This window comes from Amblyomma mixtum, chromosome 2, assembly GCF_055824585.1.
Source record: "Amblyomma mixtum isolate Tamu chromosome 2, ASM5582458v1, whole genome shotgun sequence".
Taxonomy (NCBI): Eukaryota; Metazoa; Arthropoda; class Arachnida; order Ixodida; family Ixodidae; genus Amblyomma; species Amblyomma mixtum.
In genome coordinates this window covers 317996193-318010644 of record NC_143013.1, presented here as the reverse complement: position 1 = coordinate 318010644, position 14452 = coordinate 317996193, and the positions used below count along the sequence as shown (strand labels likewise).

The 14452-nt window shown below is 44.6% G+C and overlaps 1 protein-coding gene and 1 non-coding gene across 12 annotated transcripts in view; both read left to right on the top strand.

Moving 5' to 3' along the window:
* The window catches only part of LOC149365116 (scoloptoxin SSD14-like), a 135116-nt gene that overhangs the window by 62270 nt on the left and 58394 nt on the right, over positions 1–14452 (top strand). For 7 of the 11 annotated variants that reach the window (XM_089575183.1, XM_089575186.1, XM_089575184.1 and 4 more), the window contains one exon: positions 9283–9465. The exons of 3 other annotated variants lie outside the window; for them this stretch is intronic. In XM_089575183.1, coding sequence (XP_089431309.1) covers positions 9283–9465 — 183 coding nt within the window. Of the gene's footprint in view, positions 1–9282; positions 9466–14452 lie in introns of those variants that run through there. One more of the 11 variants, XM_089575191.1, reaches the window with a different exon arrangement.
* Positions 5098–5169, top strand: TRNAH-GUG (transfer RNA histidin (anticodon GUG)). The gene has a single exon. It is a non-coding gene; the product is annotated as a tRNA-His (tRNA).

The window sequence follows — 14452 nt, the reverse complement described above, 5'->3', positions numbered from 1 at the left end:
ATAAAAAGTACCAGAATTGTTTTGTTTTTTTTTTCTGGCATGAGGGTCATCTATAGTCCGTAACAAACATGACGGTACAGAACAGAGAAATCATTTGGCTACCTGAGCTTGAATTCGTTACAGCCTTCTTGCGAAAACAAACCGCGTTAGAGTAGTTTAATCCTAAAAAGTTAACCCTGAAGTGGTCACCTTCAAAGCGCATTAGATTGTGCTTACCTTTCTGAAGCTTATCTCATTCAGGCTTCGCTCGTTATTGTGATTAAAAACAAATATTTCTTCCCATAAATGTTATAGCTACGCCTCTATAAAGCCTTCTGGTCAGTTTTCTAACGCAATACCGCATACACCAACGGTTAATGCTTTGTAGCATGTACACCCGGCCAATTCGTAGAACAGTATCGCTTGAACATCGACCCGCTCGCTTGTCAGGGCCTACTACGGCGCGGAGCAGAGAAATACGCGAAAATGAGCACACGTACAACGACGGGTCGATGGTCGAGCGCTACTGTTACAGAATCGGCCGAGTGTGCAAAATTTCGTAGTTCGAAACTAAAACACCGCAAAAACAATTTTTTTTTCAGATGAACAGCATAGGAATCATAGAATCACTTTCCGGTTCAGAATTTTACACGGCATGAAGTCAAGAAAAAAAATTCTGGCGGTAAACTTTTCTGCCCACGAATGGCTGTGTTATTTACTGCGTCCGATACTTACCATGAAAGCACACCTTATTTGTGGCATGAGGGACACTGAATTTTCCTGAAACAAAGAAATAATTGCTATAGGAAGAGCAATATGTGGCCCTGCGGCCAATTCTGTGGCCTGTTTAATTTAGACAATGACTGCACACCTACCTCTAAACCCATAAGTGGGGCGTGGGCAGGCTCAGAAGAACGCAACCCGCATTTTCAGCCTCGGAATGATTCCCGGCACAGTATGTGCAGTGCTGCCGTTCTTGTGCACGTTGGTTACGAACGAGCGACTTGGCATCGCTCAGTTTCCTGCATAAGCGAAGTGTTTGAAAACTCTACTTTACGGAAGCTTTTTTTTAGTGTTTTTCTGTTTGATATAAAGGGGTGACCTCTCTATTGGCGGCTCTCGGGGAACAATTGGAACGGGTGCCGCTGGACGAATACAGAGGCTCGGTTACGCGCACCTACTGATAGATGAACACTCGAGTATGTAGGTGGGGCAACTCGCCACCGCCATTCGTCTGATAAGGAGTCGCACACAACGCGAAGATGCAACCAGTTCCGTGTTGTGTTATCTTCTACGTGCGGACTGCCTGCAGTTATTGCTTAGCCTTAAGTTCCGCTTTCTGCGGCCCCGCACAGCAGATTAACCTAAAGTAACTTTAGATTAACCTGCATTGACGCGCCACCTCTCAGCCACCTGAGATAAGCGAAAGGTCGGCTGATTTTACGGAGATACGCACCAGTTTGCACGTTCCTAACTGGGCGACTCCTGTTCAGCAAGAGCTCCAAACGGCTCTGCAACACCGCTTGGCGTAATTTTCTTCTCAAGTCAGGATTTCTTGACTATTTTGGCGGTTGCCTTTAAAAAAGGACGATTTTTGCTCCTGGAGCGGTTACTAAAAACACGCCGAAAAGCAGAATGGGTTTCGCGTTTCGCGGAGTTTCTACATATTTGGTCGCATTTATTACGGTCATTTAAAATGAGCTGACTTAATCCCAGGTCGTCGCGGAAATTTTGAAACAATATCATCGGCATGTTGTCAAACATGGCCGGAGAACGTAGAACATCAGGATTTTGATGTAATTTCCCAAGCTCCGTAACAAAAACAGATACCAGCATTCTGGACAGATGACGCAGCCGCGTGCGCTTAATGCGAACAAAAAAAAAACAGCATGCCCAGTCTTATTTTACGACCTAACCATACGATAAATACGGCGTGCAGTGCTCACGCATCTTGTGGAGAAGTTCCATGAGCAGACAAACGTCTCATGCACATTTTGCTTGCTACGAACGCTCTAGGCAGTACAAGGAGCACATATTTTACTTTCAGAGCTTACAGTTTGTACTTAGAGCATCCGGCACCGGGGGCTGCAGCAGGGCATGGCTGTTTCTGCTGCCTAACGCAATACGAATATCGTTTATCGGTTTGCGATCATCTTTGGCTACACCTAAAAGAAAGGAGCTCGTAGAGCACATCGAAGTATGATAACGGTAACACGTATATCACTTAAGTAGCATGTCTCACCTATTGCGGCTGCCAAGTGACGGTAACAAAGGCCGCATTAGGATTTCTCTTTTGAGCACACCTTCATTCGCGAATAACGAGACTGTTGGCAACGTGGCACTGCACCTTTTTCGCCTCAAGTCTCAGTAGGCGCCGAAAACTGAGTTTTTATTTTTACCATTATTTATCTTGACTTTTTCGTACTCCGCTTCTCTTTCTCGTGACTAAACTGGGCGTATGGAGCTCCTCATCGGGAATGCATGCGGTAGTTGAGTGTTTTCGTCGTTCAGTTCAGCACGCTACTAAACATCACACGTATGCAAATGCGCAAATTTCCGTGAAATACAGGGCCCCTGGCTCCACTTGGTGCCATGTACACCAAAGGGCTAATAAATACTTCACAAAACCATTGCCTCTGCTAATAACAATAAGCCCCAAAGGTTACAAGAAGGGCCCTGTTTTCTGAGGGTGGACGACATTCATTCATTGCTACTTGGCATCATACCTGTATTTTGTACGCTGAGTGCTTTCGAGTTCTGTCGAGACTGAGCGAGGGAAGAAAATGTAACAGGATGGGTGCCGCTGCATTGCCAGTGATCCGAGCATAGAGATCGAAGGTCACCACACGTTGCATTCCAGCAGAACTGAGAAGCGCTTGCGTGTTTCGATCTGCTTTGAAGACGTATATGATTAATCTGTATCAACGGTGGAATTTTGCCCGGGAACGGCAGCTGAAACTAGGATCACAACCTCGCCGAGTATCCTTTTGCGAGTGCGAGAAACGCAACGAACCAAGTTAGCTGGCCGTTAAGCGAGGAAGACCACTTGGCGCTCGTTACGTCTGAAATTCCATTTACTTAGTCTATCGACAGAGAATAGCTGCAAGTAAAACAAAATACATTTATTGTAATTGTAACATTCATCTAATTACTTAAATTTCAAGGTATTTTCCTGTAGACATACACATAAATTGTGGACAAGTGCGTTTTTCAACGGGAAATAGTTCATGAACGCAATTTTTCCACATATCGTAATATTCCACTATAACAGTCGATGTATCCGCAGATCTCTCCTCGACAGCTTGCATTTCTTTATTTTATTTATTTATTTATTCAATACTGCCAGCCTTGGTAGACCCAGGCAGGAGGGGCAATACAATGAGATACGAAGCAAAGTAACATTTAGCACACAAACTAAAAGAAAAACAAACCAAAGACAATACATGCATGATTCGAACAAAAAATAGGCAAATTGAACACAATTTCTCGGCAGAACTGGAAGTACAGCATACAAAAGTCGTTATAAAAAAACTGCCAATGCTCTCAGTGCTGAACAGTGCAGTCAAAGGAAGTTGGTTCCACTCGTATAATGTTTTGGAAAAATAAGAATATTTATACAAGTTGGTTCTGGCACGATAAGGGGTTCAGGACTGGGCGTGACGATGTCTAGTTAATCGCGTCACAAGTGGTTTCATCTAAGGGTCTGGGCTCCTTGACAGCTTGTTATTTTTCAAGAAAAGAAAAAATTTTAGTCCCAAAAGCTTTCTTGGAGTTTCCAGTGTCTGTATGTCATTAACATTCATTAAAGTTGTAATGGAGTCGGTAGTACGGAATTCCTGTAGACATACCCATGCGATTAGCGTTATGACTATTGTCAAAAACATTCCCCGTATGTTACCTATGGCAAACATGACTACTCGATGCGAGCGATGGAGAAAATTTAAAAGAAAGATTTTGGTACGCATCGCAAGAATATGCCATATTTTCAGAACAGTACCTTATGACATCGCACGGTTGCCTCCCAATTAAAACTGATGGCCAACAATCCTGGATTTCTTAATGCATCTTCGTCATCATGATAAGCGCATGAATGAAGTCTTCCACAAAAGAAATGTTCTCTCAAAATCAGTTTGAACCAGAGGGTCTTGAAAAAATATTCGAACTTCCACTCAAAATTTCTCAGCAATCGACGCATCTTTTGCTGCCGAAAGAATGCCAACAGAGCCACAAAAAAGATGTTACCCGATTTTATAGGAACTATCGGAACTGTATTCGATAGAGTACTTCGCATTGTCCGTTTAACGACCACTGACATCACAGAGCACACCGGCGTTTATCCACTCTCTGCAAACAGTGGTTACAATTACAGTCAACGCAGCGCTTATACAAATTGTGTGAAGAGCTTTAAAGAAGACCAAAAAGTAGCTCTGTTCACACCACACAGGTGTACCCAAGTTTAAACGTTGAAAATGCAAAAAATGAGCTTGAGTTAAGCACATTGGAAAAGAAGGGGACAAAAACGTCAAAAGATTAGCAAGACCTTATTTAACACGCGGCAAATTCTTGATCAGTCCTGTATGTAGCACCGCTCGTGGATAGATTTCCTTTGCAGCCGTTTGGCTGCGCTAGGGTGGATGTCAATGAGTAATTAATGCCTTATTACAAATCTACTCCACCTTGGGGGATTGCCCTAAACATTTGACCACTGCTCGTGGAGTAAGTAGGAAGTTACTGAAACATACAGTCACATAGAATTGTTCTGATTTACAATAAAAGACCAAAAAACAAACAAAAGGGCGTTTGACTACAGCAGCCGTCCTGTTAGGGTTGCTTTCATATTACATCCCTCACATGAATGACATCGTATCACCACAATAGTTGGCAGGGTGCCAAAAATAACTGATTCATGTGTGAAAATGCTCGCGCAATGAACGCTCACTGAAGCTACCTGCGACGACCCAGCCACCACCGCCACTCCCGCTGGGGCGCCCGAGTGTGGTACCGCGTTTCCTGGCCTTCATATTCCTGCTTTTCTGCCTGACCCAGTTTCGCTCCAGCGGCAAGGCGCAGTCCGGTCCAGCCGACATTTCTGCACCCCGCCCTCCGTCCTACCGGGCAGCCGTGATCGTATAGTGGTTAGTACCTTGCGTTGTGGCCGCAATAACCCAGGTTCGAATCCTGGTCACGGCATATTTTTTTTTTACTTTCTTTCTGCACTTTTTGAGTGAAAAGTTAGCTTAGTGCTGGTTTATGGGGGTAAGCGTCCCAAAGCGACTAGGTCTATGATGGACGCCGTAGTGAAAGGCTCCGGAAATTTCGACCCCTGGGGCTCTTTAACGTGCACTGACATCGCACAGTACACGGGATTCTAGCATTTCGCTGCGTCGCAATTCGACCACCGCGGCCGGGACCGAACCTGCGTCTTTCGGGTCAGCATCCGAACGCCATGACCACTGAGCCACAGCGGCAGTTTGTTAGCTGGGTGTGTATAGCCGGAGCTCATAAAGATAAAAAGAAGAAAACGGAGCATTTTTTTAGTATATAGGGACTAGAAGATGATGAGCGTGGGAATAAAACAAGAGTAATCGGAGAGAGGTTACAGCGTAAGCAACTCCGCTTTCTCCTGAAGGTCCGCGTCTTGGTCTACCTACCCGCTATTTGCCCATCTGCCTCCTAGGTTGCTCTCTGAGCACCACCTGCCAGAGTCATGCTCGCCAATTTCCGCTCACATCGCCAACAACGCGGACAACGCCGACGCCGGATTTTTTGGGGCAACGGGGCCTTTAATGCTATCGCGTCAAAAGAAGTAAAGGGCCAAGCACGTCCGCTTGGAGAATATTTGGGATTACTATGACGCTGTTAGAAATCACCTAGTCATGTTTCACTGACTGAGAGAGATTATTCAGAAATTATTCATTGTAGTTCACTGCCCAAGGTTAGAAGTCTTTAAGAGAGAACGTTTGCGTGGCCCGTCGTAAACAGCTTGAGAAAAGCCTCCGGAAATTGCATGGGTGTTACTGGATACTCATCCTTAAAACAGCGCGAACGACGGCACGCAAGGCAAATATATACCACAAGCGCTTATCAACTTGCGTATTTTATTTCAGAAAGCCAAGAACACAAAACGACTCGAGAGGCCATCAAAACATAAAAATTGCAAGTAAAAAAGTTGCACAGCACAAGATTATAAAAAGAAATGTAGGGGACACTAAGTCCTCCTTAAGGGTATGACGTGATAATGTAATGGTTAATTCTCATATATACAAAATGTCCTTCTCTAGTTTACATTCATAGGTCCCTGGGAGCCCTCATACTCCTCCTGGGGCAGAGGTGCAGCGGTTAAGCGATGCGCCACTGCCATACGATGGCCGATGCTCCCAGCATCAGGTCCAGGAATCGAATGTGATTATCCACAGGGAGTTCGGTCATAATAGCCAGGCCTTCAGGGCAGGACGAAAACACTGAAAATATGAGAGGGGTTTCTTCCTAGATGCTGCCGGATGAGCTCTTGAAAATGACGAAGTAGTCGATAACATACCGTAAAATTCTGTATACTGCTGAAGTTTGCAGGCTGGCGTTTGTGTTAAAACTATGGGGGCACTTGCGCAGCCTAAAGGCCGGAATACATGGAGCGTTTTTAAGGCTGCAAGTCGATTAACCGACGGCGCTCACGTCGAGAAAAACGCCCGCCGCCCCTGATCTGATTCCGCCAGATATTGACGCGCGACGTCCGGTGAGACCGGAAGCGGCAGCTGAAGCGAGCCAATAGCATCGCAGAAAGTCCGTTCTTCCGGTTTGGCTGCCTCTGCCTGCCGTCACCAGCATGGCTGCCATGGCCGACGAGCTACACAGTGATTTTGGCACGGAAATGTTATTATCGTGAAAATAAACGCCACATCAGACATGAAATGTCGCTTTTCTTTTTAGAGAACACGGCCGAATCTTGCATCTAAATGCCTGCATTTCCTTCCTGGAGCGAATGCGTCGAAGGAAACCGCAGCCGGTGGTGTCCGCGGCTGAGCGGGCGCCCGAAGGTACGCGACACTATGCATTGGAGCACGCGAATTCTTACAGATACTTATGCACGCGTGCTAAAGCAAGTGCATTGATGTCGAAGTGAACACTTTCGTGATTTTAACAGAGGGGTCAGCGCCGCTGCTCTCACAAACCTAATTGCTCCGTGGTATTTGCCACTTGTCGATCGCAATTGCTTTCGCGTCGAAGGAAACGCGGCGTGTATCTCCAGCCGGGCGTCGCGCCGCCACGACGTTTTCTACCGGGGGAATGTCGTGGATAAAACGTAGCATGCATCCCGGGCTTATTTTATTTCCGTCAATATCAAGCTGGTAACCTTTGATTTCCAGTGATGGCATGGGGCCATAGGTTGAGTGAATTTTATAACTCTAAGGCAAATTAAAAACCGTGGTGCTGCATTGCGTTTTGGAACGTCTTAATGGCGCTTTACCTCCACACCAGACACTACTTCCTTATTTTTGTTGATAAATGTCCTTTACTAGCTGATGATTGCTTTCAAGTTTCGTTTATGAACTGAAATCTTGGTCATTTTATGCTTGGTGATTTTACTTTTAGGCTGTCCTATAGGGTAGTACGCTTTAGACCCTTCTGTGTGCCATTTGAGCCCTTTTTCTTCACTTTTCCCACGTTTCACCCTGCGTGCGAAACGATCGCTTTCTTCGAGCTGACATTTCCGGCTGAGGTTTTTCTGCTTAAATCCTATCCAGTTTCCTTTTTTTTTATTAGTGCAGAGCTCATCACGTTGTCATTCCCTGGCTAGTTGCGCACAACAATATTTCGTCCTATTCAGGACAGAGGTCTATCACTCGCGGTCATTTGTATCCACTAAGTGCGAGCGAAATAAGGGACTAACAAACGAAGAAAGGACGCAGCGAAGCACCGTCTTTCGTTCGTTTCCCTGTCGCTCAATGTTATGCCAACACACCCAAGGGCTCGTGTTTTTTTTTCTTTTTATGTAAGCACTAATCCGATGTGTATCAACACCGAGCGAAATCGTCCGTGGTTGTTGTTGTTCACCTCATAGAATGGCGCATACCCACAAATACGTCCTTACGCGCTGATTCGAATGTAGTAACAGTTCTCTGTAGTTTTTTATACAAAGTGTGTTACTGTGGGTTATACTTATGAGAAAGACAAGACATTTTTTAGGTTGTTTCTGTCAGACTTGATTGCGTCTTCATGCAAGGGCTCAGTACACAAACACCCCTTTTTTTTCTACGAAGTAAATGCATTTACCGATTTGTGGGAGCAAGATTCTCAGTCCATTACTTACGTGAGTTTCTATAAAGCTTCTAATCTAGTGTTTAATAGACAGTGTGCCCCCAGTGGCACTGTATATAACAATGTGCCGAATAAGGTCGGGCAGGATGGACGCTAACGTGTGAAAATAATGGGGATATATCACTGAGTCCCTCGGCTGGTTTTTGTGAAAAAAGCATGTTTATGCTCAAGGCCTTACATTTCACACGTCTGCGGAATAATGCTGAATAAGTATAACTTCTTTCCATTGACTTGAATCCTCTTTTCCAGGGATATATTAACACTATCAATAAGTTTCGGTTACCTCTTTCCACTATGGTGGATACGTTAATATGCCAGTGGAACATTATATTGTACGCGTACATCTCCATGTTTTTTCTTCCCCCCACTCCTGCAATAGCCCCATCGGGGCTGCAGTATATGTAAATAAAAATAAATAAAATAAATAAAATATTGTATGCTTGGTTTGTGTGGCTTTAGGCGCAGTTCGTTCGCTTGCAAAGAGAGTGACACTAATGCTCGGTTGATGTCACGGGTCGATTTGAGCCGTGAAACAAGACGTCTAATGGGCCACCGTTAAGTGCGTTTGCTGTGTGCTTGATCCCTCGCAGCTTTATTCCGGTGCCGCAAAAAGAAGAGAAGAAAAAAAGAAATACACATGTGCTACAATATTGTCTATTTACGAGATTAACAAAATATAGAAACCTTTTAAGGCATCAGACAATCTACGTATGACGTGTCGCGACTTGGAAGCAGCAAAGGCCGAAGACAGAACACAGAGCTTTGGCGTATCTTTGCTCATGCTTTTCTGAAACCATCTGCAATCGCGGTGTTTTTCAGATGCGTGATTGATGAGCCCGAAACATCATGATGTACGAAGAAAACAAAAATGAAAAGTATTGTAAATGTTCGAACGCCAAAGAAATTGAGGCAAGAGGTAACAGACAAAGACCTTGCCCTCCGGCTCTTTCCCTCCCTTTCTCTCCTCCCTCTGTCGCTCCCAAGTAGCACCTGCCCAAGCGGCGCTGCCGGCTGCCACCGGGGCGGCCTCTCGCGGCCTCAGTCTAAGCGACGTGTTGCAGCAGAGAGGTTTCTCCTAGCGTCGACGCTGTGTTTTACGTGGGCTGGAGAAGAGAGGCGCAGCCGATTGGTGCCTGCAGCTTTCGTCGCGTTAGTAGCTGCGACTTTGCTGTAAGTGTGAATTTGTTTAAATTGTTTTATTACAAAGCGTGTAAAGCGCAATGCTGACGCTCCATATCCTCTCTCTTCAATGGGAAAGGAGCAAGCTTGCTGCTGTGTTAGGTTAGCCAAGGCTTTTATTTCACCAGCTTGTCAATAATTTTTTTTCTGCAAAGAAGCAGTGACATTTCTAATAAATTGAAGAACCTAATAACAGGTTAAGAATGTGAATGTAAACGTCAGCATTATAGGTTTCCCGCGCGATATAACTCTTAGCTGACAATCATGCCAATGGTCGCCTTCGTGGAAGAATGTTTAAACCAGTCCGTGACGCGGTTGGCATCAGCAGAAGTTATTTCTGGAATGTGTAACGAAGATGTGCGATCTAGTTATTGGGCGGTACACTCCATCTGCAAAGTCACCGCTATCAAAGTCATTGAAGTGATGACATGAAACAGTACCGTTTTTCATGCGCTATTGTCGTTGTGGCCGACAAAGTGCCTCTAAACAGCAATCGAAAAGGCAGTAAACGGAGCACCTGCTACCATCTAGTGTCGGCAATTGTAACCAGGAGCGACTTGAGTTCTGCTCGTTACGGGCTCCATGAGAGATATGCACGGGTACAGCCGGTAGTAGCCAGTTGGCCTCGCCCATAGTAGAGAGGGGGTCGGAGGACTCTCTCCGCCTCTATATATTCTAAATAAAGTTCACTGCAAAGAGCTGAATTGTCTCAAGTTTATGATGCACTTGACTTCTGCGGGTCCCATGCCGTGCAAACATGTTCAAGTGTTGGTCTGACGTATGCATTGTAGGCCTCAAGTTTTAATGAGCTGGGGCATTTCCCCATGCGATGCTTTAGACACCTGAACCATTTCCGTGCTATATATACAGAGGATATATACTCTGAATGTGCTTGGTCCGTTTTAATCTGGACGCTAATTTTACGTCTATTAATTTGCCTGTGTCACATCGCTTATGTCGCTTGTTGTATTGAAAATGAAGTTGATTAATTTTATTCGTGACGCTAAGGACAGCAGATTTTTTAAGTTCATGGCCGTCGCCCATTTATCACATGGTTTCGCCAAAAATTACAAGTTGTCATTTGGAGTTATTCGATCAGAAACATATTTAATACCTTTAAAGATTATACAATCATCATCAAATAATTTAATGAAAATTGAAGGCTGCAGTGCTTGGACAAGGTCATTAATGCAGATATTACACAATGTTGGACCTAGAACCGATCTTTGAGCAACACCGGAATGAACATCTAATAAACAAGAGTAGACTCCACCAATAGTAACGAACTGTTTACGCTTTGTCAGACAAGGAGATATCCAATATATAGTTTTCCGAAACAGACCAGTCATTTGCATTTTTGTCATCAACTTATGATGAGGCGCTCCACCGAGGGCTTCCAAATAATCCAATAAAACTATGGCGAGTTGTCCTCCCATAGCTACGGTCTTGGCAATTTTATACCACTGCTGTAACTAACTGTGTTGTAGAAAACAACCGCTGGAAACCATGCTGTGCGTTGGCTAATATTTGTTTTCTTCCATGAAATTATGCAGGTGTTTGACCAATATTGGTTCTAAGAGTTTGCAAACAGTGGATGTTAGCGACATCAGACGGCAATTATCGTATTTTATTCGGAAACCCTTTTTAAAAACCGGAACAACCCGTGAAACTTTTCAGTCTTCGGATAAGGACCGCTCATATATTATTACTGGGTATGGGGCTAAAATCTGAGCGTAAGCTTTGCGAACAGAAGTTGCAATATCATTCGAACCTGGTGTTTTTTTTTTTTTTAGGGTAAAGACAGAAGAGCAGGTCTATATCTAGTTTATATGAAATTCACTTGACTAGTAACAGCTCCTGCGGTATCGCTGAACTAACCACTTCTAGAAAAGTTGCTTTGAAAGTAGTCGTTGAAGGCATTTGCTATCCACTTTCTATCGGTGCCAGTGCGGTCGCCCAGAACTATGTTGTCGAGCTTGTGACTATCTTTGCGGGAAAGAAACTTTAAGAACCTTCGGGGACTTTCTGTAATAAAACGTCTGAGCTTTTCGGTGAAGTATTTTTCTCTGCTTTCGCGCAGTTTTGTGGAAAGAGTTGACTTGAGTTTCTGAATAAGTGCGGTGTTGGTAGTTTTGTGTCAATGGTCACGCTTAATTTTACGCTTGAGGTGGATTACCTTTCTATTAATGGAAGGGCTCGTTCTGTCAATCCTTCTTTCGTTTTTCAGGGATGTAGTTCACATACAGTAATGTAAAATAGACTAGAAATTTCTCCAAACATTGCCTGAGTCGAATGTGCAGAATAAATCCTTTACAAATGAGTAATTCTAGAATAGTCAGCCAAAGAGAAGTTTTTAAGGTGACATATTTCTGACAGCTGGGTTTAGAAAATTTTGAAGAAGAGAGCCAAAAAGGCTTACTTATGATCTGATATTCCATCGCGTATGTCAGTGCTGTAGTTCTGTGTGTGCTATTTGAACAGAAAAACTGAAATATAAACTTTGCGATTGAAGGTATACGCGTGCGTGAGAGGACTGTCTTGTCTGGGTTAGGTCAAAGTAAAAGAGCATTACACAGACTCTCGCCACTTTTAACATCACAGTTTCCAGTAGCCATTGTGTCCCAGTCGGCGTGCGGGGGATTCAACTCTCCATGCAGTCCATACATAAAATGAGGATGTGCGCCAGGTGGTCTGTATACGACTAGTTCCCGTTTGCATCTGTGTGCATGAGTTTACTGGGAGATTTCCAGGTGGGCATAATTTCCACCAGAAATCCAGGACAGTGGCCTAGTCCTGTTTTTTTTCCTCCATGTGGTGCATGACAAGAAATTGACGTCTGTGTTTCACGTGGAGAAAAAAAACGCGCTGTGGCAGCGCTGGTTTGACCTGGTAACCTCTTCATTCTTACGTCACAGCGTTAGACCAGTCGGCAACGGCGTGACGTGCGTACAAGTGCGCGCGGACGCATTGCCTTGTAGGCATACACTGCGTGTCATGAGGTGACCGTGCTCCTATGATGTCACTTTTTGCCTTTTCTTCGTTTCTTTTTCCAACAATCAAGATGCGACTAACGGAAAGCTGGGCCTATGTCCTCGGTGCTCGGTGAGGTATCATGACGCCACGTCCTTTGACGTGTGCGGAAGATCATCTAGAAACTAAGTGTTGTGGAAAAATTATTTGGATTGTCTCCGCGATGAGTTACTCAAAAAACATTGCTTCCCCAATTGAAGCGCCACAGGCCATATAGTCTTAGCGGCGCTACAGATCGGAGCTATCCCAAATTCCTGATAACATTTGATTACAGACAACAGTCTTTTTGTCTAAACAGCAAATTATTTTGAATGCTTTACCCATGTGCCTGCCGCTGGTTTTCTGTGCACAGGTATCGTTATAAACCGCAGAAAGCAAGCTGGGCTTCACTCCTTGGTTACTCGCATACATTAAGGGGAGAAACAAATCGAAGTTGGTCTTACTGATTGATTAGCGCGATCTACTGACAAAGAGGCTACTTTCCCTGACAACGGGGTTTTTATGAGCTAGAAAAGAACAAGAAATTAAAAACAGTACAGAGAATGTTTACTGCATTCGAATCGGTGCGAAAGCACTGATTTTTGCTACGTAGGAGACGATGCTAAGCGGGCAGTGCCGCGGAACGGAGCGCTCGCGCTAGGCCAGCCGCGGACACACTAGAGACGATTTTTCTCTCGTCAGAACCACCGGATTAGTGCCACGTATAGAAGACGACGAAGAGCCGGCAGTGCCGCGGGGCGGAGCGCTCGCGCCAGGCGAACAGTCAACGCGACAACGGACGATTCTGCTCGGGGTTGATGCCCAACGCATTAGTGCTTACGCGCTAACACAGGTGTCGCCGTCACGGGCTGCTATCATCAGCAAGCAACCTGCGATGACTGCAAGCTCCTTTTGTTTTTGCGTACCTCTGAGGGTATACTGCGTTGCTTTTATTTTAACTGGATTTCACGGGATGTCCCTAGCTCTCGCGGCGCCATTGTAAACGCCAAAATGGCGGGAAGCGAAGGCGCTTTTTGATGCCGAATGAACGTCATATAAAACGGAATACAGCCGAGTGTTACAGCGAACGGAAATGTCTGTCATTCAGAGTGTGCCGGCGTGCGCTCCGTGTGGGGAGCTTGCTCCAGATACTGGTCGGAGGGCACAGCGTGATGTCCTGCCGAAGCGAAACAGATTTTGCGGCATATAACGAAGCTAGCTAGTGGAAAAAGAGGGAGAAGAAAGTGAAGGAGAAGTTAATTGTAACTGGTAGGTTGATTTGCTAACTCCTTTAAAAGTCTCGGAGTTTTATATATATATATATATATATATATATATATATATATATATATATATATATATATATATATATATATATATATATATATAAACGTAATTCGGTTGACACACGGTAGAAAAACAACAACTTTATTCTAACGTTTCGACCAGGGTCTGGCCTTCGTCAGAGTGATGGGGTACAGGCCTGTACCCCATCACTCTGACGAAGGCCAGACCCTGGTCGAAACGTTAGAATAAAGTTGTTGTTTTTCTACCGTGTGTCAACCGAATTACGTTTATGTTCTACCGGATCCATCCGATCTTCACCCCCTTCTTATATATATATATATATATATTATTATTCTCGCCAAAATGTTATTTGTTGTTTCACTTCAAATATTCTTCTGTCGTTTTTCATGATTACATTTTTCAAAATTCACGTTTGGCTCCGATATTTTGTCGTAATCCTATGAAAATTTCCTTATGTGTACCACTATACCTTGGCCAATCCCCCCACGTGGGTATGTGCCATTATGAAGAGGTGAAGAAGAAGAAGAAGTTAATGAGGTCAAGGTACTGGCGCTGCTGCGGCTGGAAATTGGCTGCGCTGGTAATGCGAGCGTTTCTACGCGACTCTGACAGGTAAGCGATGAAAAACCTCCTCTCTCTTGTGTAAAAGCGTGCGACTGCC